The 27,590-nt window shown below is 38.5% G+C and overlaps 1 protein-coding gene and 1 pseudogene across 4 annotated transcripts in view; both read right to left on the bottom strand.

The window, feature by feature from the left end:
- MAST4 (microtubule associated serine/threonine kinase family member 4) overlaps positions 1 to 27,590 on the bottom strand; it is a 632,991-nt gene that overhangs the window by 400,649 nt on the left and 204,752 nt on the right. For all 4 annotated transcript variants that reach the window (XM_058309528.1, XM_071208385.1, XM_004465586.5 and 1 more), the window contains exon 3: positions 10,788 to 10,912. In XM_058309528.1, the coding sequence (XP_058165511.1) occupies positions 10,788 to 10,912 (125 nt within the window). The remainder of the gene's footprint in view (positions 1 to 10,787; positions 10,913 to 27,590) is intronic.
- On the bottom strand, positions 54 to 2,950 carry LOC139439819 (spermatogenesis-associated protein 4 pseudogene; annotated as a pseudogene).

Here is a 27,590-nt window from a genome sequence, read left to right as displayed (position 1 = left end):
CATCACTTCTTCAAAGCCATTTGACAGGTCACTTTTCTGTATTTCTGATCATTTCATAATGGACTGAATTTTCCAGCTTGTTTCACATGAATTTTTCTATGTAGATTGCCACCATTATCTACATTTGGTACAACAGGGGCAACTTTTTCCCTTGAAATCTTTTTACTTCTGTACCCAGTGGTTTGGGTAGGAAGATGATGAAGAGAGTAAGTGCTCCTACTATTGTTTTGATCTCAAACCATTTTGGATTCAATTTTCGGTTTAACTTCCTTTGTAACATTTGTTAAAAGGAAAACAAACTCTAGTTTAAGTTCATCGTTGAGCATGTTATTACTTCTGATAACCTAATGTTATCTTTAATAGATTCTGAAGCTGTAGATCTGGAAACCATGGGCAAACGCATCTGATAACTATAGTCTGTGAAATGCATGAGGTCATCCTGGATACTTTTAATTTCTCAATGTGTAACACTCAAAGCTTAAACCTCTTGAATCAGTATTTCAGGTACTCTGGGCTTTACAATGCATTGTTCTATGGATTCTTTCTTTAGGTAATTTGAATTTTTTCTTGACAGGAGCTTCTCCAACTGTGCCCAGTTATCCAACTTGACTTTTAAAGAGGTTTTATTTTTCAAAGGATGACAAGTTAAGGTCCCAGGAGTAATGTATACTAAATATTTCTGCTATCAATGACTTTTAAATTAGAGTTATGTAAAAAAGGGGGAACAAAATGATATCACTGATTCAGGTTATTTATCAGGTTAAAACTTATCACTGCATATGTTTAAGAGCCAACAAAAGGGAATGGTTTACACTTCTACAAACAAGGAATGAAGTAAACATCCTTGAGTACCTGTAAGTAAAGCAGAGTGCATTTATAAAGAAATAAAAAGTTGGTTTCATGTGATGAAGACATATTTCAGAGTTAGGAGTTCTAGAAAAGGAACCAATTTTTGCATAAAGTGCTAAATGTATACTCCTGTTTTCTTGGGGATATGAATAAATCTATGACATATTTAGGGTCCAGTTATTTCTTAGTAAATGCAGAATTCTACAATGAAAGCAATAATGTAGTTTTGATTCTTATATTGTTTTGGATATACACCATCCAGAAAATAAGATCATCTTGCATAGAAAGAAAGGTACAAAGAAAAAGAGGTAAAAGACAAATAGAAGGAAAAGAAGTCAGAGCCTGAGGGAGTAAATCTGCAGAAGTACTTCAGCTCATACCAGTCCTAGTTTGAGGTCATAATTATCAAAACTTGAATAAGGACACTAAGCCTTTGCAAGTTATTTATAAAAGTTTTCTCCAACAGCACAGCACTGATATTTTAAAATTCAGAAGGAAAAAAAAGGAGGCTGATGTGCTCTGAAAAATAAAAGATTTAAATATCATCAATAGCTAATATCCATATGGCTCCATTTTTTACTTAAAAACAATTAAGAATGTCAGATCACAAAGAGAAGATATCATAATTCCAGTAGTCCATTACTGACATCTAGTCACTGGATCTAACAAAAACAAGGACTTATTTTCTTTTGGCTAAAAGTCTTTAAGATATTTTTAGTACTGGTAAGCTTTCCACCTTGTTAATGTCCTGCGTAAAAAGGAACCACTTCGTTGAGTGGTGGCAGGCTGCCCATCCAGCTGTTATAGGCATCCTTCTTACTAAGAGATACTGGTGGTAGTGGTAGTTTTATAAGATTCGTGTCAAGTCAGAAATCATTCTAGGCAGCGGACTTGGCCCAGTGGTTAGGGCGTCCGTCTACCACATGGGAGGTCCGTGGTTCAAACCCCAGGCCTCCTTGACCCGTGTGGAGCTGGCCCATGCGCAGTGCTGATGCGCGCAAGGAGTGCCCTGCCATGCAGGGGTGTCCCCCACGTAGGGGAGCCCCACGCGCAGGGAGTGCACCCCATAAGGAGAGCCACCCAGCGCAAAAGAAAGTGCAGCCTGCCCAGATATTGTGCCGCACACACGGAGAGCTCACACAAGATGATGCAACAAAGAGAAACACAAATTCCCATGCCGCTGACAACAACAGAAGCGGACAAAGAAGACGCAGCAGATAGACACAGAGAACAGACAACCAGGGCGGGGCAGGGAGAGAAATAAAATAAATAAATAAATCTTTAAAAAAAAATCATTCTAGCACTGATATTCATGAGCCTCTGAGTTTTCATATGGTTCTTTGCCTCCCTAATATCATAGAAGCATCGAGTTTAAAAACATAGATCACGGTCCATCACCTTGTCCACCTTTATCTACCACCCTCCCCCTCTCTACTATGCACATAGGTCTGGTATAGAGCCTTGGAGCTTGGCTAACCTAACATAGTCAACCTTTGAAATCTCAGTTCAAGTTACAAAGCTCTTCTAGAAACCTGCAGCCTGTATCATTCTTTTGATTCTCAGAATTCTCCCAGGTGCAAACTATCCAGCATGTTATTAACTTCTACTTTGCTTTCTGATTTCTAGAATTCAGTAATATTTCAAATGGCTTAGAAGCAAGCAAAACCATGTATCACATTATTCCTATGCTAGGTAATTAGCTAGTATACAGCTAATATATTAGCTGTATAAGAGGGACACCATTTGTAGCCAATTAACTGATAAATAACGATAATGAGAATATACTGAGTCAGAATCCAACACTAGATTTATACTTCAGGTGCCAAAATAAGGAACAAGTATAACTGCCAATGCTACTCATTCCACTAACTACTAAATTGGTATCTACAAAGATAAAGTAGGAAAGATATTGAAGCAGGTTAGCTCCTCCAGAGCCACAATAACCGGGTTATGAAGTAAAATAATTTTTTCATTTTTCCCAAGGCTTGAAGTGCTACATCCCCAATACCTTCTCTCCCACAAGCCACTGTCTAATTACTTTGGATTTCTTGGTTTCTCCAAGGTGCCGAATCCTTTTGACAATAAGAAGGCAAATAGGCATGCGTCACTATCATTTTACCACACGGCAAAAGACACCAGAAAGGACAAACTGTGACACACCAAGAATCCACCAAAGTGTCACTTGTCTGCACTGCAACTGACACCCCCATGATGGTAACTGTAGTTGCTTTGCCATCTTTATCTCAATCATCTCCTCAGTTCAGAAGCCAAAAAAATCCTTGATCGCCCAACCATTCTCCTAATCTGGGTTCCAAAAGCCTCAACAACTACTGAAGCTTAGAAATAAGACCGCCTCAACATTCATTAATCAACATTTACTAAGTACCAAATATGTCCCAGGCACTGTCCTTGGTGCTAAAGATATAGCAAGAAATAAGACAACTGAGGTGCCAGCAATGACCAACCACCCTAGGCACCAACACTTCCTGCTTGGTGGACAAGTGGCCAGCTCCTACACAGGTAAGAAATGAACCCTAAGTCTTAACGTGTGTGTATTTTAGTGCTATTATAAATTGGTTTTGCTCCTCTTTGTTATGGTAGGCATTAAAAGAGGATGTGTACTCTCTTCTTTACATTCCATAGACTATGGATGGGCACCATTCACCTCTCTGATTCTCAAATGCCTTTGAGAACAAGAAGTCCACCCTTGACTGGTGCATCCAGGGACATTCACACAGGGAGCCACTCTGGCAGGTGCCAAATCCTTTACCAGGAAGGACAACACACGTATAAAGTAATGAGTATCTTTAAATCACTGTAAAATGCAAAGAAGAGAAAACTAAAACATGGGAAGTTTTAGGTGACTTTTGGGTAGAATTTCATTTTAGAAAAATTCTATCCCCAAAATATGCAATTTTTTAGTCATTTATGGACTAGAATGTCAAGCCCCTTTACATGCTGTCTGCTAATTATCCTCAGGGCCCCCAAGCATGTGTAGTGTAAGGAGGCACACTCAGAGCATCTCTTCACAGAGGCAATAGTCAGATTATAGCGAGGATTTTATAACTCATTTTTAAGTTTATCTTTGATTTAAAGACTCGTGTCAAACCAGCTATTCTTGTGGATGGGTCCAAGAGAGACTATAATGAGATTTATCTTCACGGATTAGACCTGACCTATAATAATCTGCTCAGGGCTCCCTATGCTATTTCAGCACTGAGTTATGAAAATTCATCCTTTCACTATACACAGAACCTAGCTCAGAGGGTAATAACTATGAGATGTATTACTCTTGGAATACAAGCACTCCTGAGACTCTGATTATAATGTCCACAGCTGAAGGCACTATTTCACAATTGAGGTTACTACTTTCCAGATGAAAAAAATTCTGAACTGTGGAATAATGCCTTCAGCTACACACATTGTAATCACACTCAGCAGTTCTTGTCTCCCAAGAGCAATACAGGTTACCAACAGTTGGTACGGCAGCTGATTTAGCGAATGGGAGGGAGAAGTTATGGAAGGAAACATTGGTATCCCTAATTTCATACTTAATTTTATCTTCTGGCTTTAGCATAAGATTTCAATGTGTCCAATAACCACATCAACTTCACTCAAAATCACATAAATTTCAAAAAGTTATTATTTTTCACCTAACAAGCAAGCAAAAAACAAAGGTTAATTTTTTGTTGTTGTTTTTTTAAGAAGACAATATTGAGTGGTGGCCAGAGTACAGGGAGATACACTTTCTTAATATATGGACATAAAAATTTGTACAGCATTCTTAGAAACAATTTCATCAAAACTACGGAGAATCTCAGCAAGACTCATACCCTTTACCCCAGTAACCCCACTCTAAGAACCTACCCTGAAGAAATAATAAGAGGTGAACAAGGATTAATTAGAAGCCTATGCGTCCAGCATTATTTGATATAGGAGAAACTTGGAATTTACCTAAAGGAGGAAATAGTTTAATAAATTAGATAAATTCACACATTGGAGTATTATGCCACTTTTAAACTGAATCATAATTGCAATGGAGAAATGCTAATTCATAGCTGTATTCTACAACCTTTGTTAAGCAATTTATCCAAGGGCATTCAAATTGTTCCTACATCAATATTTAACAGATACTCTCTCAGAGTTAACTAATTGGACTTCAGATCAGGTTTTCTGGTTTTGAGCTATAAGGCTAATGAAGTATTGATATAATGCTAAAGGACTGCAAATAAAGTCTGTACCCTAAATAAATGCTGACATTATGTCGGTACATTCTGAATTTATTAAAGAGGAAAAATGCACTTTTGCCTACGTTTAGTGAATATTCCCCAACTCCTCAAAATGCATTTTTGCAAATGGAAAAAATGAATAATCATCAAGGTCCTTTGAATATATTAATTTAAATAGTTTGGTTTTAATATTTATAGTACATCATAAAATACAATTTTTCCAATAAAAAAATGGAAAAATATCAAAAGAGAGTTACTGAAGAAACATAAAATTAAACCATTTAATCCAATATTAAAAATTGAAAAACATTATTTGGAAGCACCATCCAAAAAAAGTTAAGTATTCTAGAAAGATATCCTTCAGTTTGTTCAATTGGTGGATTTTAAGCAAAGATGAGGAAGAAAGCAACAAAAAGCTGGTACACCATAATGCAGTGCAAGGACAAAAAGGTTAAATTTCCATGGCAAATCAAATGATCTGAGAGAAAGTCCTCGCTTTCCTCCCTTTTGATAATACCAGCTAAGCCTGACAATCTCCAAGAAACATTTTTCCTACCACCCCCAGTAACACAGATGTCAGCACTTCCTGAGTGACAGGCACTGTGTGAAACACCTTGCAAGAATTTTCTCATTTAATCCTTACCATAATCTTATGAGGTTGCTATAACTATTAGCCCCATTTCTCAGATAAAGCAAAAACCGAGGCTCTCACAGCTAGTACGTGCCAGAAACTGTATTTGATCTCAGGCAGCTCATGCTCATAACCATTCTACTTTTCCCCTCATTCCCACTGTCCAACTGAACAATTACAGTGTAATTCCTGAATACAGTTCCCCAGTTAACTTCTCATTGAAGAACAGGTCTTGACCAGGCTAAATAACATAAACCCAAAGAAACAAATATGGGTCAGTCCTAGAGTAGTGAAATAGGGGGAAAGGAAATTCATTCATTTATTCATTTAACAAGTCTTCATTGAGCACCTATCAGGTGCCAGGCTCTATTCTAGACATGGGGAAATATATTAGAAAACAGGAAAAATATCCCTATCCTCATGGAACTTCCATTAGAGTGATAGGTGATACATAATAAACAAAATAAGTAAATTACATGGTATACTGGAAGGTGATAAAGATATGGAGGCGAATGAACTAAGGGTGGGATGTGTAGCATGCAATATGGCGAACAGTTTGAATAAGCAGGATGGCCATGGAAGACTACAATGAGAAAAAGTGGGAATGCGAAGTTCAAACAAATAAAAGCAATGAGGCCAATGCTTCAAAGCTAATAAAAAATTTTAAGAAAAATACCAGAAATTAATGTTCACCGTTTTTCTGTCATCCATCCATTACTAAAAAGTACAAAAGCATGAATATTTCTTGAGACGGTCACATATACCATTTCTAAACTTTAGTAATCAAGGTTTACACCTTATTTTCCTACAGAGAAATAAGTTACCAGTGGTCTTATTTTGCCTCCTGAAATTTCCATCTTTCTTGCTAGAAAGCAGCATCTATATAAATCCCCCTGATTTTGACGACTCTGACTCCTTTGATAAACTACCCATGTGTGTAGGGAGGGACAGAAAGATGGAGGAAGCAAATGGGAAAATGAGTTTTCCTCTCTTCAGATTAATGTATATGAAGTATACATCTGACACTTCATCAGCACTCCCGGCTGGTGTCCCAGCAGGCAGACACTGGCTGAGCATGTATTCTGCCAGCTACCAGGCTACTTAGGATAAATTGGCAACATGCCATTTATCTGAAATGCCCAAAGTGTCTGGAAGAGGGAGCACAACTACATTTAGCTCTGCCAAGGAAAACTAGATACTTCGGGCTAGGAATTAATCTCCTCCTTGAGAAGGTAGTTAGTATTACCTTCAAGCTTGCCTATGGCATTAAAATCACTATAAAATTCCACACTCACCAAACATGAGGCCTTCATTTATATCTTAATAGCATATTAATACCACTTGGATTGAGGGTCTATACTTTTCAAAAATGTCTGTCATTGTGATTGAGCATGAAATTCTGTTATACCCAGTGTGTTATTATTGTCATTTAGACATAAACCACTCTGATTCCTTATTTTCCCAATTCTTCGACACTTGAACACACATATTGCTTTGACTTAGTTATTCTATGAATCCACACAAAAAATTAAACCAGTGTGACTACATAACCACTTAAAAGTAGAGTAATGAAATTTCCTTGAATGTGGACACAGATAAACATTCCATAATTATGTCACCATAATTTTTGATCAGTGGTATGAAAGTAAACAGAACGTGGCTTATTATTACATGCACTTTTAGGCTAATCACATTCGTAGGAAACACACTGAACAGCAAAACCAAAGAGGCTTTAGATGGATGGTCTTGTTAAGAGACCCATTACAACATACAAAATCACACCATCATTTTCACCTTGTAACTAGAACAATCTTTCAGTTTCCCATGAATAATTATTCTTTCCTTCAACATTATTTATTGAATGCCTCCTACATGCAAGGTATTGTGCTAGAAGGAATGAGTAGTAGAAAGGCAATTACACAGGGATTTTGCTCTCAAGGAGCTTGCAGTCTAGTAGGGAAACAGAAGGCATATACACAAAGACGGAAAACAAAGGTGCACTGTGATAATTCTAGGGGGAGTCAGGAGGAAGGATGACTTTGCAGCAGAGAGTGAAGGGAGTGGGGTAGTCACTAGAAGATCAGAGTAAAGTGTGTTACCTTGTGTTAAGCTATTCCGGAAACATCAGCTTGCTTGAAAGTTAATGAAAAAGAAGCAGGAGAGAGAGAGAGATTTCTAGTAACATAGATTTCTATCCTTTCAGTATCATTTTCTATCACATCTGCTGGTTCATATAAATTTCCAGGCAGTAATCAATATCATTTAGAAGTAGTCTAATTCAAAGGTAGAAACATGAAACAGATTAATTTTAATGTATCTTTAGCCAAGTGGTTCTGCAAAGGGAACTAAAAGCAGGAAAAGTAATTACATATACTTGAGTATATATTGAAATAGGCAATGTGGCACAGAAATCTGGGAAGACCAGAGTAGAACAATACAGAAATCAAAACGATGCTCTGCCTGGCACCTATCCTCCTGTTGCTGCTACTGCTCTTAGCAAGGCAGAAGGTAGGGAAAGAAGACTTGGTCAAATAGCCTGCAAGTACATTTCCTTAGACTACAATATAGTGATTACAAAACTTCTGAAAGGAAAGGTATGGTGAAGGTTAAATTTTATTTAAATCTTCACTGTCTGGTAGAAAATGGTTAAAATCACATTCTGGCTTCCCTGTGTCCACGGTTATCCAAGATATATTAACCATAACAACAGAGATGTTAGTATTACTAACATTTATTGAGACTTGCCACGTGCCAGGCACTTTTCTAAATTTTCTCTATATGTTATCTAGAATTTCTCGTTTTGCTCTCAAGCATACATTAGACATATAAAAACTTGTAGGGGGAAGAGGACTTGGCCCAGTGGTTAGGGTGTCCATCTACCACATGGGAGGTCCATGGTTCAAACCCCGGGCCTCCTTGACCCATGTGGAGGTGGCCCACGCGCAGTGCTGATGCGCACAAAGAGTGCCATGCCACGCAGGGGTGTCCCCCGTGTAGGGGAGCCCCACGCTCAAGGAGTGCGCCCCATAAGGAGAGCTGCCCAGCGTGAAAATAAAGTTCAGCCTGCCCAGGAATGGTGCCGCACACACGGGGAGAGCTGACACAACAAGTTGATGCAACAAAAAGAAACACAGTTTCCAGTGCCGCTGACAACAACAGAAGCGAACAAAGAAGAACACAAAGAAGAACATGCAGCAAATAGACACAGAGGACAACTGGGGTGGGGGGAGGGGAGAGAAATAAATAAATAAATAAATCTTTTTAAAAAACAAAACAAAACTTGTAGGCTCCTGAGGACTGTAGAGACATCCAGATACTAAAAGGAGGGCAGACAAGTTCAGGAATTCAGCATCCCGTCAGTGGGCCTTACTTTGGAATTTATGCTCCCCAGTGTAACAGAATTAGACTCATTTATAGTTTCCCTACACATAGCTCTTCTGCGCCCATGTGCCAGTTGAGCCCTGAATCTCAGCAGATTCTGTAACACCTACTCTCCAGTTCACTGGACTCATCCAGGACAACTAACAAAGAGATGATGATGGACAACACCCATCCCAAGGAACAGAGTGTGTCTGCAACTGCAAGCAAGAGAGTTCCATCCATCTGCCCCATGAGATCTAAGCCCCCTCTCAAACAGAAGCAGAGTGGGCATCACCATCCCCAAATCCTCAAGATTGGGGAATGAACAATGGACTAAATAGACATTATTCTATTATAGACTCATAATTCCATCAATTCAAGAACTTTTATTATTGATATAATAAAGGCAGTGACCACAAGAGGCACTGAGGGGAGGGAGAGGGAAGAATAGGTATAATATGGGGGCATTTTCAGGACATTGGAATTGTCCTGCATGACATTTCAATGATGGATACAGACCATTACATATTTTGTCATAGTCTACAAAATTGCACAGGACAGAGTATAAACTATAACGTAAACTATAGTCCATAGTTAGTAGCAATTCTTCAATACGTGTTCAATTGTAACAAATATACCACACTAATGAAGGATGTTGTTAATGTGGGAAAGTGTGGGAAGATGTTTGCATGGCCCTAAAGTGTCTCCCCACAGATTGTTCATTCATTGCAAGAGAAAAAGTTATAAATTAAACATGGAGAAATCAAAATACTACTGATTATGGACAGATGGACATTGTATGCCTGCAGATGTGATGTCCTGAAAAAGACACAGCTCTAATGTATTCTGGCTTGAAATGCAAATATCTGATTCCAACTGTGAAGAAGAATCAGACAAATGCAATATGAGGAATATTCCAAAAAGGGGGGAGGTATATACTTAAAAAATGTCAAAAAAAAGACAAAGAAAAGCTGAGGAAATATTCCAGATTAAAGGAGACTAAAGAGATGTAACAATCAAACGCAATATAAGTCCCTAGACTGGGTCCTATTCTGGACGGGGAAAATGCTATAAAGGACATCATTAGGCCAGTTGATAAAACTGAAATACAGTGGGTAGGACAAACAGGCTGCATCACCAAGAAACTTACTGAGTTGATAACCACACCCAGTCAAGCTGCCCAGTTATAACAAGGGCCATGCTATATACAACTTCCTCTCAATCAAAAAACTATCTGTATACATATGTAAGTGCAAATATTTATATATACACATACATACATATAAATAGGAGGAGAAAGGAAACGATAAAGCAAATGGGCAATATGTAAATGGTTGAATTTAAAGGATAAACCAGTCGTCTGTTTTATTTTTGCCACTTTTCTGTAAGCTTGAAACTGTTTTTACGTAAAAAGTTGACAAAATAAAAGGCCCAGAAATATTTTCATTTCTTCTGGGGGCAGGGTGGAATCCAGCATAATAGTGAGGAAAGAAGAGAACACAAGGACGTTAAATGCACAATGCCAAGTTGAGAAATACCCCATATTAGAGCGTGGATAGTTAGCACACTGACAGCAATTTCACACGGCTAAATCTATACCGAAGGCTAAATTGGGTTAAGTGAAATCATTCCCCATGGAGGTGGGGAACTAGAGAAGACCCGTACCCTCCGCTCACCACACCCAATCGAGCTGCCCAGCAGAGCCCGACATCACTCACCAGGCTGGCCGTGAGCGACGGCGCCGACTGGCCCAGGGCCTGGCTGCGCATGCGCAAAAGGTTGGACGTCTCCGCTGAAGATGGCCAGGCCTGCCCCGCCACCGGGTTTGGAAGGAGGTACCTCCCTGTTGGGGTGAAAGAGAAGACAGTCTAAGTGGAAAGCTGCAGAGCAGTAGTTTCCCAGCAATGGCAGATCTCTTCTTGGTCATCCTTCTTTTATATTACTTTGCCATGCTGTAGTCACTATAGTTGTTGATAGCAACAGGAAAATTGTTTGAATTTAAGTCAGGAGATGAAGTCGCCGGTTCTGACTATTATTGCCCACATCAGCCCAAGAAAACATCTTCATCTTCCTCATCTGTAGCTTTTGGCCAGGAGAGGATGAAGTGTCTCATTACCTCTGCCTGTTCCATGGGACTGTGTTGAGGATATATATTCACACACAAAACATTCTCAGAAGAATAGAAATAAACGTGTGCACTTACACTTTTTTAAAAATCTAATATCAGTGGTGATCTGGGAATCAAATAGAAATGAATCTACAAAATGGAGATCATGACCAACAAAAGGAAGAAGTGGAACTCTTTTAAGGTGAAATGGGAAGGCTTCCTTTCTCCCAGCTTCTTTCAAGGGAAGGTGGCCATTCAACCGTATCTACAGAACGGTACCATTTGCATAAATCAGGACATCAATGTCAGTCAAGGTTCACTGAGCAATTTCCATCAAACTTGAACTCTAAAATATATGCTTATGCTTTTAAAAGTCAAACAGGTGAACCCATTCATATTATATTGCTTCTTTGGTACACGGACTAGATGAGTATCAACACAAAGGAAATGAGACTTTCTGACTTCAGTAAAGTGAAGGTAGACATGAATTTCACATAGTAACAAAACTCAGTAAAAGCAGGGCCCATGTTTGATTTTTATCTGCTTTGCCCCAATACTAGTGCAATGATTAGCCAAAGTAGGTGCTCAATGAATATTTGTTCAATTAATGAAAACACACAGGAACAACAAAGAGATGTCAGGCAGCCCACAAAATCCCATCGGAGAATCACGTCTGTCAGACTGCGCCTTCAATCTGCTCTGAAATCATGAGGGACTGCAGCATGAATGGCTGGTGCCCCTGCAGCAGACAGCAGATCTGGTTCTTACGAAAGAGCCTCATTCTCTTCCTTCAGTGCATGAACCGCACAAGCATATCCCATTCTTTAGTAACTTTTGTGAGGTGTTAACTAGTATATCATTTACTGCACATGCTACTACCAGGATTATCAAAGCATGGGAACTGGAGATACCTTCAAATAATTCTCCATGTTGAGTGGTCTAAGGCTTTAATCCAAATGCTTTTAAAGATTTACATCTAATTGCAGAGGAAAAATGGCTTCTTAATTTGCTGAAATTGCTTTTTCAGTCTCTTATTATACAGTGAAAGACTGAAAGCACAAGTTCTAAAACCTGATTTTGATATTTTAATCTGTATCTGAATGACCTTGGGAATAGAAGGTATTCAACCTTTCTTGGCCTTGGTTCCTTACATCTCTAAAATGGATATAATAGGATCTATCATATAAAGTTGTTAGGGGATTCAAGGATTTTGTAAGTAAAGTACTCAGTAAAGTTCCCGAAACATAAAAAGCAGTCAATAAACTTTAGCTACTATACCATAAAAGTAGTAATAATGAAAAATATCCTTTTTCCCTAGGTTTGGTTTCTTTTCACTCACAAATAGGAAACATAAACACCTATAAAGAAAAAAATAAAATCATCCGTAATCTCAACCAGAGATGATTACTATCAACATTTCAGTGATTTCCCTCCAGACTTTTCTTTTCATAACTTATGTTTTCTTACAAAAATGGGATCACGCTGATTTTTTGTCACTGGCTATGCTTCCCTACACATAATAGATTATGACCTTTGCCGAGAAAATAAGTATAGCAAATATCATTTAAAGCATAAACACTATCATGAAAATTCAAATATAATTACCCTCCGTAGTTCTGGTCACCATTTCAGAAAGATCCAGACACATTTTTGTGTGCAGTATGTGACCTTTACAGTCTAGACTTTTTATTTTTCCACCCTTGTCTTATTTTGAAACTAGAGAGGCTTTCGGAAATCTGCACCCATTTTAGGCCTAAAGGCAGGATGTTCATGATGAAGCACAGGAATACTGTGGAGTGCATTTAGGACTGTTATCATCAGTATGACATGTATAAATGATTTCTTTAACATAGAAATCACACTCACTGTTTGAAGGACATCACTTGTTAAAAATACCGCCACTTTGAAATACCTGAATCCACAGATTTTTGACCCTCTTGTGTTCTTTCCTATATTTTATGCTCTATATTTTTCTTTGTTCATGTCTCCAAGAAAGGCATGATGGGAGGTGAAGAAATACATGATGACAGGGTCTCTATGATGGAGAGAATCTATTCTATTCCATCTCCGATGTGTTGTTTTAAAGAAAGCTAAGGGTAGCTATACACACAAGTGGAAAATTTAATACAATAATGGAAAATTTGAAGGACACCCATTTTCTTGAAGTTCATGGAATAATTCTATAAATCATTCTTTTTCTTCTATTAGAAAATTATTAGACTATCTACCTATAACCCCCTGGAAGTAAAGAAATAGGTTATTCGTTTCTATATCCCTAGTACTTGGCACAGGGCCTAGCACTTAGTAAATACTCAATAAATGTTTGTTGAATAGAATGCAGTGGATCAAATGTTTTTGAACATTTGGTTAAGGCTAAACAGGGAGAATACAACTGAATAGTTTTTTTTTTTTCTTAAATTTCACTTGTAAATGTCGCATAATAGCTAAAATATACTGAGTCCTTACTAAATGCCAGGTACTGCAACAGCCTAACAACAGTACAGGGGAAGTATTTTTATCTTTAAATAAAATTAGAGATAAAATTGCTCTAAAGTCCAGAGAGGTTATGTAATTGGATAGTCAGAGAGCTAACAAGTGAGCAAAACCCAGGATTCTGACTCCAAAGCCAAAATTCTAACACAAGAAAATATTTATCACATATGATTAGGTGAGAAAACAAGTTTTAAGTTAAGATAGGGAGAGTGTATACTTATAAGAAAATAAATATTTTGCATACAGAAAAAATACTGTAATACAGAAAATACAGAGTAATTCAAACTACAGGCTTGGAATCAGACAAGCATGGGTCTGAAAGCCAGTTCTTAGTAGCCATAGGTAGTAGTTGGATACCTTATTTAACTTCTAAGCCTCAGTAGCCCCATCTCTAAAATGGGGTAATATCTTACAAGCTGGCAGATATGTGTTAATGCACTTAAGTCACTCAACCTGGGACATGGCAAGCATCAATATACTATTACTATTCACATTCTCATGGGCACACCAACAAAGGAACAAAATAAAAGATGGTAATTGGGTTTCTAGGCCAGCTCACAAAAGAAATGAATACTGAAATAAAGAATATTTCTTCATGGAAATGATAAACAACAAATTCAGAATTGTAGCTTTCTCTGAGCAGGGAAAATGGGGAATGGGTCCTAGGAGGGTACCCTAGATCTGTAATATTTTATTATTTATAAAAGTATCTGCAGGGAATAATGAGGTCTGTTTGCAGAGCTTAAAAGTTTAACTTAATTTTAAGTTTCTGAAGAATGCAGCAAATATTAAACTTTGATAAAGCCAGTTGGTAGGTATACGGGGTTGCAGTGACTTGTTCTGTATTAACTTCTGTATACAATATTTTTAAAAATTGCTTGTAGTGATTCCTATCAAAAAGTATGTTCCATATTCTAACATGGTAAACCAGTGAGGAGCATATCCTTCCCACCACTCACAGTGGTAGTTTCTAAGGCTTACATCAGAGAGGTATCTGGGTATGGCAGGGGCACTGCAAGCATTCTAGGTAGAGAAGCAAGTGGCCAGGGGGGAGGTTCAGTGAGGAATGGGAGCAGAGAGGAACCACTAGGAACCTCATTACAGTCCCAGCATGTCACAGCTGCTATGACCAAAAAAGTCTCCTTCTTCACCAGTGGGAGGGTGGAACAGAAGCAGGGGCAATTCCAGGAATTTCATGCACTAAGATCCCGGCTCAGTGAGACTGGGGTGTTTCAGATAGGAAGTTAGACTCTCAACCAGAACCAGGACTGAGGAAGCAGAGAGAAGGGAACCTGAGCCACTTCCCTTCTCGATACATTTTGAGCCACACTTTGTTAGATCTCACAAGGCACAAAGGTAAGCAGGGCCCATGGTACCTGTTAGTGAGGCATGCATGCCATCTTGCCCTCTGAAATCACTCAGTTGAACACTACCACATGCACTGTATTTGTTGCTATCTCATGTGTAAACCCAATCCTGGTAACAAGATCAAAGGTGTGCTTTCACTTCTTCTGTTACCTCAACAGGGCCTAACCCAATGTTCAAAAACTGGTTTGGCTTTAGGTCCTATACTTACCTTACACCCTCTTCCAATCTAACGGATTGCAAAAGTCTCTGCCGATAACTAAAAAATTAATTGCTATAGTTGTGGTGGACTCTAAAGTCAGACTGTTGAGTTAAATTCTGATCCCCAAAACTGATTCCATCACTTATATGATGAATATCTCCAAGTTTCAGGATCTTCAACTGTAAAACATGGGTAAACTTAATGGGTTGAGGTAAAATTCTAAAAAGAAACTACATCATAGAAGGAACACTCAGTAATGTAAACTTAACACATATAATAATAAAAATACAAAGAGCCACCCATCACACATTGAATTATAAGGTAAACAAGAAATAAAGTTTTGTTAAACCACTGGAAAAAAGTAAATAAATTAGTGAGCAGTTATAAACAACACAATGAAATGTGACTTTTGGTGTCATTATTCTTGGATTGAGTCCAGTCCTCAGGAATCATAAGAACGTTACAAATTGTAGGATCTGTTAGCAACACATGGGACATTTTATTTCTGTCTACTCTGCCATTAGTGTTAATAGGGGAAAGGGGACAACAGATGGATTTAAGGCAGTCATTAGAAGGCACTAATACTGTGCCATAGTTGGTAGTGATTACATCAAACTTTATATAAATTCGCTTTCTGATGACTACCAAGAGCCTCTAAAAAGTGTGTTGCTGTTGTATTCATGCATCATTTGCTGCCTACAATTTAAGAAAATTAGCATCTGTCAACTGCATTATTCAGCTGCACAGGGTATAAATTAATGGATAAAACCATTCGCAATTTGTTGTATGAGAGGTGAGCTTGCCTAACAATCTGGATGCTGTATTTTAATACTGAATCAAGCTGGTTGTTAAAACTAGATCTTTGATGAGGTCTGTGATCTTTAGAAACAAAAATCTAAAATTCCAATATGTTTATTAAAACATGCATTAAATATTTTCTACTGACATAACTAGCAATTTAGAGACAATAAATAAAGGTCCATAGTAAAGCTGGAATCAACTGGCCGGAATGATACAAGGACTTGTCAAGTTGCAACCATAAGAGTGTGGGTTATTTTGTTTGCTTTTACAGGTTATTGCTACTGTTTTGGTCCTGGGGCTTCTACTTAACAGATAAGACTGGGAAGTGTGCAACCTTTTAAGGTTATACATTAGAATTAAGATATGTCTGAGAACCAGATTGGTGCATTAATTCCAACTAGACTACAAATGGAGTCTTAACTGAGATATGTACCTACACCCTTCATTTCCACCCTAAATTCCAAGAAACAAGAAGCAGAAACTCCATAAATGCATGCTTTCAAACATGAGATACATGCTTTCAAAGCACCCCAAAGCAAGAACTATCCCTCTGAAGTAGGAAAATACCAGGTCAGTGATAATTTTAGTAGAACGGCTATAGAAAGAATTAAACATAGCCTCTAGAGACCTACTTTATCTTTGAGGAACAGTGGTACTTGACTTCATTTCAAAACTTCCAGTAAAAAACTGTTCCATATCACCTAAGTACAACATAGATTTACCAGTCAGTCCACAGTCTTACATTTTGGCTCATTTCCCTTAGACTACAAACAGGACATCAGAGTGAAAGTAAGATTTTGTAGTCACCAAAGAAACTACTCTTTAGATACAGCCTCTGGTGATCAATTACACAAGTACTCTCAAGAAGTTAGTTCATTCCTCCAAGGAAGCAACCAAGGACAAAGAGAAGCTGAGGTAGCTGATGCGTTGCTCCCAAGGGTTTTGGGGAGCTGGGGGAGCCACATGAGGAAGGGAGAGTGAGAAAATTAGCATCTATCAACTAAGGCTGAGGCTCACACCTAACACTAAAGTGGGAGGGGGAGCATTCCCACCATTTCGCTGCCCACTAAAACTTTTCTTGCTAGCCCAAACCATTGCACCTTCTGGAGGAAAAAATTAAGGGGTTCTTTTCACTGTCCATAAGGAAGTATTCCCATTAAATGACATCAGCATCTGCTTTTGCCAACTTCATTTAATAACTTAAACCCTTAGAATTGTTCACCAGTCAGAGGTACTGAATTTATCAAGAATCTTCCAAACCTGGAAATGGGGAAAGGGTAAAAACCATGATAAGTCACTGGCTGAACGCCACAGAATCCATGAGGCAGCAGCCACTGCCCTAAAATGTACTCCATCATCATCACAATATTCTTCTTCTATGCCCCATTGCACACTTCTAAACATTTGTTCTCCCGTCATGGTGACTTTTGTGCTCACAGGCAATTACAGCCTCCCTTTATTCATCTTCAGCTGTGCTGCTACAACATAGAGACAGAGTTCTTTCCATCTTCTCTCTCACATGGGTGACTGACTTCCAATTTCTTGTCCCTACTGCAGAAGAATATACCTAGACAGCATTGACAAATGCTGCTAAATCATTCTTCTTAATGGCATAAATAAATATAATTGGAAAAAACCAACAGACCTGTGACCAGAAGTTCACAGACTCCTACATTAAGCTGATGTTCTAGCCTTAAAAAAAAAAATGTGAAGACTGTTTACTCACACAAGCGAAGTCTAAAGCATAGCCTTGACACTAAGTCCCTGAAGACATAACTGCCTACTAGCCAGTGATTGCTAATTGACAAGGAAACTGAACGCTGAAGCAAGACAGCATGCATGTCTTTTGGTAGGCTGGGAATCAGGGCACAGTGATGCCAATGGGACATTATGGGTCCTAATCAAATTAACTGCCCAATGCAGCAGTCTCTAACCTACTGTTTTGATGCAAGGTTCAAATCTACCAGAGCTGCCCAATTTAACATTTTAGAATATTAGCACCAACATTCTCTATTTAACGTAAAATGACAGGGTCAAGATGACCTCCACAAGGGCCTGCTGAAAAAATTAGGGGAATTCTTTGAAAGGGAAGTTTCGAGCAAGGAGAGTGGGTATCAGAAGGTAACAGTCTTTTTAGGGCAATATTGGCACATGACAAATGTTTTTAGGAGCCACTAAAGCACCATATCAATATCAGTGTAATTGATCTAGCACCATATCAATATCAGTGTAATTGAATAACAGGAAAATGCACATGTCTCAATATGAGAAACCAAAGCCTTCTGTAAAGGCTACAGAGCAGAATTTCCAGCTGCCACTGACAAGTCAACGGTCACTGCAGATTTAAATTGAAAAAAAAAAATTGGGGGATGTGTAATAGGGTAAGGTAATTCAAACATCAGGGGTCTTTTCTCCCTCAATCACAACTACCATTGTTACTCTCATCATTGTATGATACAAGGGCAGCAATGCCAAGGCACATTATATTTTAAAATGCAAACAATTCAGAGCGACACCTAGTGAGGAATATATTTTGGCCTTTCTATTTACCTTTGCTTAGCTTGTTCTTAAAGAAGGAATGATTTTTTCTCATCCACCAAGATTATCACTCTGGGTCAAATTCTAGTAAGGGCACATGTTAGGATCAAATGAGTTAACGTATGAGATAGAGCTTGGTAAACTGCAATGTTCCTATTATTCTGCCTTTTGGTGCACCCCCAGCAAGCAAATTCTCCCATTCTGCATCAAGGCCTACCCCAGCCAGCCACACCCACACTGTCAAGGTGACTTGTCTTCAGATGCTGGTTATCTGAACTTAAAATTCTTATAAAAAAATAAAGGTTTGGCTCTAAGCCCCAGCCGCATAGACCAACTGCTAATGCAACAATTTAAAATTGATTTTTAAGGAACTATGCAAAAGAGCCTACTCTAATGAGAACATAGTCACAGGAATCTGACACCAAGCAGTGCTGCTTGTGTCTGTTTGCTGAGTGCCCTCCAGGAGCAGGGTGGTAGAGCTCTGTCTAAGTGACGCTGGGGTGCAGGTCAGAGTCAACATCTGCAATCTGGCCTCCTTCCACCCATGTATTGAAATATAATTCAGTAGAATGAATTGCTAGACATGTTTAAACCCCTTGGGAAATGACAGATATTGATGAATGCTGCTGGCAAGATATATGGAAGGAAATGGCAAACAAATAGAACCATTTTTTCTCCGAGCCAGTTTGTGGACGTATGGAGCAGCTGTTAAACTACTTGTCAGCTCCCTGTTCTCCTTTCCTCCTTCTCCTTTTCCTCCCCATCTGCCTTCTCTACAGCCCTCTAAAATATCCCCAAGGACCAGTGTCCTTCCCTCTTCAAAAGAATAATCAGATGAATAAGAGTCATTTCTTCCTCCTCCACCGTTACTCCTTGCTCCACCTACCTTTGCAATTAGTGCAATTCCATCCAAAATACCAATCCATCCTACCTATTCACTGCCCTCTCCAGATTCTTGAAAAATACCCTCAATTATTAAACCCATGAAACCCAAACTGTTGAATTCAAGCCCTGTAACATGATTCAAATTCTAATTTTGACCCTAACTACTACCATGTACTAGCTATATAAACTTGGTTAGACTTTAACTTCTCTAAGCCTGTTTCTTGTAAATGTTCTGCAAAACACGGACAATACCTACCTCATGGGGTGATCATGAGGACTAACTTAGAAAGTCTATAAAGAGTCTATTATATCATCTAACAAATAGGAGGCACTCAATAAATAATAGCTTATCATCTCTACTTTCCATTGCTAAACAACTCTTCCTGGTAAGGACACTCACCTTGTTATTAACCTTCAAACTGGATAGAATTAACTGTAGCACTGGGCACTTTGGGAATAACTGGTTCTCTTTCCAATCCTCAGGAAGATTCAGGAGCAGCAAGTCGGAAACCAGTTAGACCCGAGTTTACATTCTTATTTCACCATTCATTAGCTGGAAACCCTGGATTAATTATTAATACTTTCCCTCTCCAAGCTTCCATTCACCTCTAGTGAAATGATCATAATTAACACATTAAGTGCCCCCAGCACAGTGATGAACACACACTCTCTGCTCAGTGGTAGTTCTGGTCCCTCTTCAGGATACCTGACCCATTTTGGTATCATCAGCATCTAGTTCACAACCAGAGGTGCTACTAGCCCGACCTTACCCATGACAGCATATGTTTCTGTATATGGTACATGCAAGCAGAGTGTTGTTTATTCCTCTACACATTATGTTCTAGTACATTGTAAGCTCCGTGTCGATGAAGACTGTGTCCCATCTGTCTCTGTAACCCGACATTGCACCTAGCACAACATCGCAAACACAGAATCCACTGAGGTTGAACAGAATCATGTTCTTATATTTTTGCATATTAACTCTTTGTTTTGTCTCCTATTTATATTTCTTTCAGGGATCAAAAGTTTTCATTATCATTTAGTTCCACAAACCTAGGAAAAGATTCAACTTCGGTTCAATGTTTGTTTTACAGCCATAAGTGAAGCAGGCTAGTAAGATAGGGAATTAATAGACAGATCTGGAACCTGGCAGAGTCCATGTGGACATCCGTAACCGCAAGATGGCTGCTGGAAGGCCCCCACCCCCAGGACTCTGCTATCCAGAACAAAGACTTCTTCCTGTTGCAAAGAAAAGCCCCGGATGTTCCCTAGGGACTTTATCATTGGGTCCTCACTAGGGATTGATGGGTGGAGTAATCAATCAAAAGAGCAAACAGCTGGAACTCCTCCCCTGCCATTAGCAGAGGGGTAGACTAATTAGTAGTTTATAAAGCCAGGCCCAAGCCTGAGTGCGTTCTCACCCTGCTCTCTTGCCTGCGGACCCATCCTGCCCTCTGTGCACTGCCCTCGCCATTTTTCCTCTGCCACGTGGCCACACAAGTAAACCTTGGGATTTATCATCTATAATGGGGAATTGTAGCTTGTAAATCAGCCCTCTTCATCCGTTTTCATTCCCTTCCTCTCTTCCTGGGACCACTGTTCTGTTATTTTCTCCCATCTCTCTTCCCTCACTCCCTGAATAAATTACTGGCCTAACTCACCTAGTGTGCTCTTGAAATTCATTTCTGCAGCATAGCCAAGAACCTAGATAAAATCCGGTAACATAATGACAAATCTCCAAGGTGTTAAATTTGATACCAAGATCATGTCACTTCTCCTGGCTTTGATTTTCTCTTGTAAACACCATGTCCAAGAGTCTTTCACTTCCAAAATGTAATGTATATTTTCCAAGTAAGTTTTGATCAACCTCAATACACCAGAGGACAACTTGCACTTAGTATTTTACTTTTTAAAGAAAATTATAGTTCCTACTCAATAACTTTCTTTCACATACTAAGATGCTTTGATTAATACACCTAAACGTCACTGGCAGTCCTGAGATACCAGACATTTCTGACAACTGCCCTATATCCAAACAGTTATGACAGAGGCCAAGGAAGAGCTGGGAACCAGGAGCTTTATAAGGAAAACAAAACGAATAAAAAGCAGCCATAGAAGAGATAAAATAAACTCCGTGGCACGATTTTAGCAGAAATTTCCAAAGAAGTCCAAATTTCCAAACAGGTTCTCTATTTTAATAAGAAAACTCCTATATACAACCTAATTCACAGTTCTATGCCAGATGTATTCCAACGGGCTTCAAATTCTTCCTCTCCAAAAACAATGTCTATGTACACTCCCTAAGGAATACAGTATTTTTGTCTTAAATGCTTGTTGATATCTATTAGTGTATAAGCAAGAAATCTAGAACATAACTATAAAATTTGCCTTCAAAAATAACACATAATAAAATCTTTGGAAATAAATAGAAATGGTGAAAGCATATCATGGTGTTTGTAAGTAGCAGAGCTATTGTGTGCGTATGACAGTGGTTGAAAAAGGCTAAAGTCATTTGTCTTACTAGAAGGAAAGCTAAAACTGTAACATGGGACTGTATAAGATAGTAAAACCTCACGTAAAGCACAAATATGGGTGATATTGCATATATAAGACTGTTTTTACAAAATATAAATACCAATATGCTAGAGAGAAAGAGCATAGCAGCTACATATGCCAGGGGAACCACAGAGAGATTAAGAAGTGATGAGTTTTGTTTGCTTGTTTTTTATTATTATTGGAATAATCAAAGTGCTCTAAGAATGATTAAAGTGATGAATGCACAAATACGTGATTACACCAAATTATACACTGATTGTCAATTTGGGTGGATTTATGCTTTATTAATATTTATCAATAAAATTCCTTCATTAAAAATACCACATAATAGATCTCTCTAGAGGCCTCTGAATGGCAAATTGTTAAAGACCCCTATTTCTAAGGGAGAGAGATCTTAAAGTAGGAATGGGACTGTATAACATGCAGGAAAGTTAGTTACTATCCATTCTACCTGGTTTGAAAGCAACAGAACATAGGAAGTATTGTTTTCCAATATGCAACTCTCTGCCCTTAAATTCTAACAAATTGCTAAGTGACTTAAAGACCATCATATGAACTTGCCCTTGTTTTTAAGAAGAGAAAAATCAAAGCCAAGATCAGTATCATGATCCACTTAGTACTGCTTGGAAATTGTCCATTGTAGAGCTGGAATTCAGCCTTTCCATTTCTGGTCTATTATTTAGCCACTGATGACTTCTGAAAGTTCCATAAGAGTAACAGTCTTACTAGGCTGCTTAACATTGCTTTTTTCTCCAACCATGCTTATGGAGATTCCATGCTCTGTGGTGCAGAGGTGAGAAAACACAGCTGTTTGAATGTACCAATCACCCTTCAAAAGGTTATCTCTCACAACTGAGTGTCTTATCATGGTCTTCTAGCCATTCCATTAAGTGCATTAACGCTCTATTATTTTAATCACGGAAAGCAACTGGAGGGGGGAGGGGGGTTTGCATGCGAATTTTTACATGTCAAAGAGTATATCAGAACTGCTTGAGGTCGTCGACAAAGATGGTCTTGTCTCCAATGACTAAGCAGCAAAAGGGAAAAAATTTAAGAAAACGATATTGTACTAATTTTGTAAAAGGCCTCTAACTCCTTACCTTTTATACCAAGCACATACTTATAAGAAAACATGTCTAGCATAACCCCTGGGTACAAATCCATTCCTTATTTACTTATAGAGTTGTCAGATCTAACAAATGGAAATACAGGTGGACCCTCAAGTAAATTTGAATTTCTCATAAACAACAAATACTTTTTAGTATAGGTTTGTCCCCAATATGAATGGGATATAATTATCCTTTAAAAAAGAAAAAAAAGGTTGCTCATCTGAAACTCAAATTTAACTGAGCATTCTATATTTCATCTGACAACCCTATTTACTGAGAATTTAGTGTTTTTAATAGAGAGAGCTTTGTTTTGAGGACAGAGAAAAAAGTCCTGAAAGAACTTATAAACAAGCAAAAGGGATAATAAGTACTCATATAAAGTAGAAGTGATCTATTCCTTAAGAAAAGAAAAAATAGGATGATGGATGATGAAGGTGTTTGGAATAGAATTTGAATAAAGGAAAGGACATTAGAAATCATAAGCTTCATTGCCCTGTTTTAGATGCCTAAGATGGGGTCTTACCACCTGGTTGTGTATTTTTTCCCTATTTTTTATGCTGTTTATATATACCACAGAACCATAAGCTAGAGAAATGGAGGAAAACCAAAACCAACAAAATGCTTTTGTACTGAGATTCCTGGCAACCAAGGCAATGACAGAAATACAGTAGGTGACTTAGCACTCATTCTTTAATAAAAGACAGATTTTAATTTTTACACCAATCTCAACCCTTTTTCCTTGTTCTGAACTCAGAGAAACTTGTCTCAGAGGTTTTAATAACAGGACAATGACAAAAGTAAGTGTTATCTGTCCTTCAGAGTAATTCAGTGGGAAAATGCAGACACATCCACCATTATGAGACACTCTAAAAACCCAGGGAAAAATGTGGTGTGTGCATGCACATTTGAAACACATAATCACTGCCCATGTATGCCATGTAACATGTATATGCCTGTCCTTTACAGAGAGCTGGAAGCTGGACCCTTTGCTACCTTAAGCAAAATTCTTCTAAAGCCTAATTTGTTGCTGTGCTGATCTACAGAGATCACAACTTCACATGTCTTCTTATGCAGAAAAAGGGAAACAGACATTTACATGAAATTGTTCTCTCTTCTCAAAAGTTTTATCCCCAGTGAGTAGGACAGCAGTGAGTTTAAAAAAAGGACAGGACCTACCCTCAGCTCTCACTGCAGTCCTGGTATGAGGCAGGACCCTGAGGAAGCTCTGTCAAAGAACAGAGAAATTATCTGGCTAGGCAGACACAGGAAAATAAATTTAGCCTTGACAATATGTGTTGATTAAGTACTTGAATGACAATGGAACATGACAATGACAAATGCAGGCTACTACCACCAGAGCCATTAATATATCAGAAACACTAATTTTTGTAAATCTTTAAACTTCCCAATTGGTGGCATTTGCATTTCTTTGCATGCTTTGTTTCCCTGCGGAGTTGACATAAAATCAGCTTCATTTTCAGTTTCCATCAAGGAAATTTCAAAAAAACAAACTTCTACATTCCTGATCTTTGATCAGCCACTGAATATGAGTTTTAAGCAAGGGATAGATGGCCTGGCATGCTCAGTTTCAGAGGAAAGTGACAGGACACTACCCTTGCTCTATGGGAGGAGATGGGCTTCCTTGAGTAACAATGGAGAGAATGTTGGGGTGGGGGGGTTGTGTGAGACAAGGTGTGGAAAGTGAAAGAAAAATAAAGGAAAACCTGTCTCCCCAAAGACTTCTCCTCCCTCTCACCTTGATAGCTAAAAATGATTTATTACTGAGGCTCAAAGGGGCTTTGAGAGTATCAGGTACAACCTACTCATTTTACAGATGAGGAAACCAAGAACCAGAAACAAACGTATGCCTATGTAGACAGTGACGTCTAGAGCCTGGGACTCTGGCTTCCACTTCATGTCCTTCCTGTTACATCTTGAAATAACAGTGTAAGAAATATCAAGAAAGCCATTCAATTTAACTCAAGCATCCCATTTTCTTTCTAATCTACATCTCCCTTGATCACTACTGCACTCCCAGGGCTTCTCTTATCCAAAGGACTTTCATATACAGTAGAATTTATTGATTACAGCATATAAGCTAGTCATAGCCGACATGTACTACTATACAGCTGCACTGCAGTTTGATTGTACTTAAGAAAATGTCATTTGTAGAGCCGGAGTTACATTATGTCAGTTGTGTACATGGGTTCCAAAGTAGCATGAAATGGCATTATCCACCATGTTCCTTGCCCAATCTCATCTCCCCCTCCCCAAGAGTGTCATATGTGGGATTTAATAGGAAATACGAATGCTCTTCTATTATGCAAGTTTATATTTCATGCTTTTAATACAATCAATTCAAATTTTGTGGCTTCCTTATATTACCCTAAAAGATGCATAGGGAGCTAAAACCACTTCATCTCTTATAATCTATACAATTAAGGAACTGAAAAGATGTGCTCTGAATCAGCATGCTTTTAAGAACCTAAAAGTACACAATGCATGAAGCATGGGAAAACTATGGCCAGCTCAGCCCAAGTCTCACTGTGTTCTATCAGAATGAAAGAGATTTTCAGGAAAGTATTGGGAAAAAGAAAAAAAAGCACAGTGGAAAGAAAATAAAGTGGAACGTGATTATACCCTTTAGAGAAATTCAACCTCTTGATAACTGCCTTCAGATCACTGAAGAGTTTCTAAGTCTAAGGGAATTTTAGAACAAGCAACTTGAATTTTTGATACATGATTCAAGAAGTTCATTTCTCTCTAAGGAAGGACCAAAACTTACAGAATCATAATAGAAGACAAGAAATAATAAAAAGAGAGAGAAGCCTAGCACTTTGTAGAGCCTAATACTCCACAACTCTTTGTTGCTGTTATGTTTCTTCATTAGCCTAACTGGTATAGACAGCCTCCTTATAGAAATATATTTAGACACAACTTTTACACAATGCCAGCAAAAAGCGTAAATGAAAGCAAGACACTCTATTCTATGGGGTACTCTGAATAATTTCAGTTACTGGATTCGGTTTGCCACTTCCAACATACATACCCAGCTGAAGGTCAAGAGAGCCAACTTATTTTGTAACTGATAATGGTTTAGGTGTGTTTGAATATACATCTGATTTTCCTGCCTAGCAATCTTGAAAAGTCTACCTCAACAGTGACTGAAGCCCATCTTTTGTTCCATAGAAGGAGCTTCGGGAAACTTAAGAGAAACTAGGCTGCCTACCAAAGATATCTGTTCTTATCTAACACTCAGGGCTAAGCTTTAGGTCCTTCAAACGTTATCTGGTGCAGGTTATAAAACAGATTTCTGATTAGCCAGATGTGCTGATCTAACCTGACTCCCAGCCCTCTGTGGAGCTCACCCATACATCAAAGCAAGCAGTCTCTTACCCGACTCTCCATGTAAGAGCAATATAGAGTTTGATTCTTCAAGTGCTCATTTAGTTCCTTCCTTAATTAATTCTGCCATCCTGCCTGATAGCCTCACCTCTTGGGGTGGTTTTGTTGGTGCAGAATACCTGAAGGAGAGCTTTGGGCTTCAAAGAGGAATCTGTAGCCTGGTTCTCAACGAGGTAGCCCCTTGGCAATTCCTAAGCAGCAGGTGACTCGGGGTCTGGGAACCAGCAGATGAGCACGTCTGAGAAAGCAATGATTCATAGGCTAGACCATCTGCACGGGAGATGAGGTACAGCAGAAGGCTCCCTGCCAGAAAGCCACCGGGAGGCAGCATCTGCCAAAGGAACTGGCCAACAGCTGCGTGTCCCATTAAGTTCTGGTCTCATGAGATCCTTCCACTTTGACGAAGAAAAACTGCAAACACTTAAAAAATATGCCAACATTTTCATCTTCTAATCAGGACACCTAGATAGCAAACAAAATATTCATGACATAAACTGACACAGAAGCAGTGAATACAGTACATGGTTTCAAAGTCTTAAAATCATACACTCTCACCAGGAAGAAGTAGCAAATGGAGTTGCCTCTTTATAGCTTGGTTGCTCAGAAAAACAGGTAGAGACATTTTCCAGCTACGTAAACTATTTTTGATGAACTACATAATTTTACAAGTTCTAAAACAGAATGCTAAGGCAACTTTAAAAGAATTCCAGCCCCCAGTTATATGCCTTTGATGTAGAAATTTTATAATTATTGTGAAATAGTAAAATAAATTGAAGCAGGATGTTTTTAAGCTAGTAAAACCTTAAATGTGAATTATCTGTGAATCTGTTTTTCTTTTAGTTTTTAGTACATTGGTTGAGAGCCAAGAACCCAAATCAGGGAGTATTACATGACAGCACCATTTATTTAAAAAAAAAAAAACACACACACACGAAATGTGTAAAGGTTTTTGCCCTTTAAAAGTTTCAAAATTTGCCAAATTTCAAAATGTTAACCTTTCAGTCAGCAGTCAGCATTCAGGGGCTGGCTGAGTCAAACTTGACCCATTCCCCAATGCCAC

The sequence above is a fragment of the Dasypus novemcinctus genome, chromosome 2 (assembly GCF_030445035.2).
Source record: "Dasypus novemcinctus isolate mDasNov1 chromosome 2, mDasNov1.1.hap2, whole genome shotgun sequence".
In the NCBI taxonomy this organism is placed as follows: domain Eukaryota; kingdom Metazoa; phylum Chordata; class Mammalia; order Cingulata; family Dasypodidae; genus Dasypus; species Dasypus novemcinctus.
This window is presented reverse-complemented; position numbering and strand designations above follow the sequence as displayed.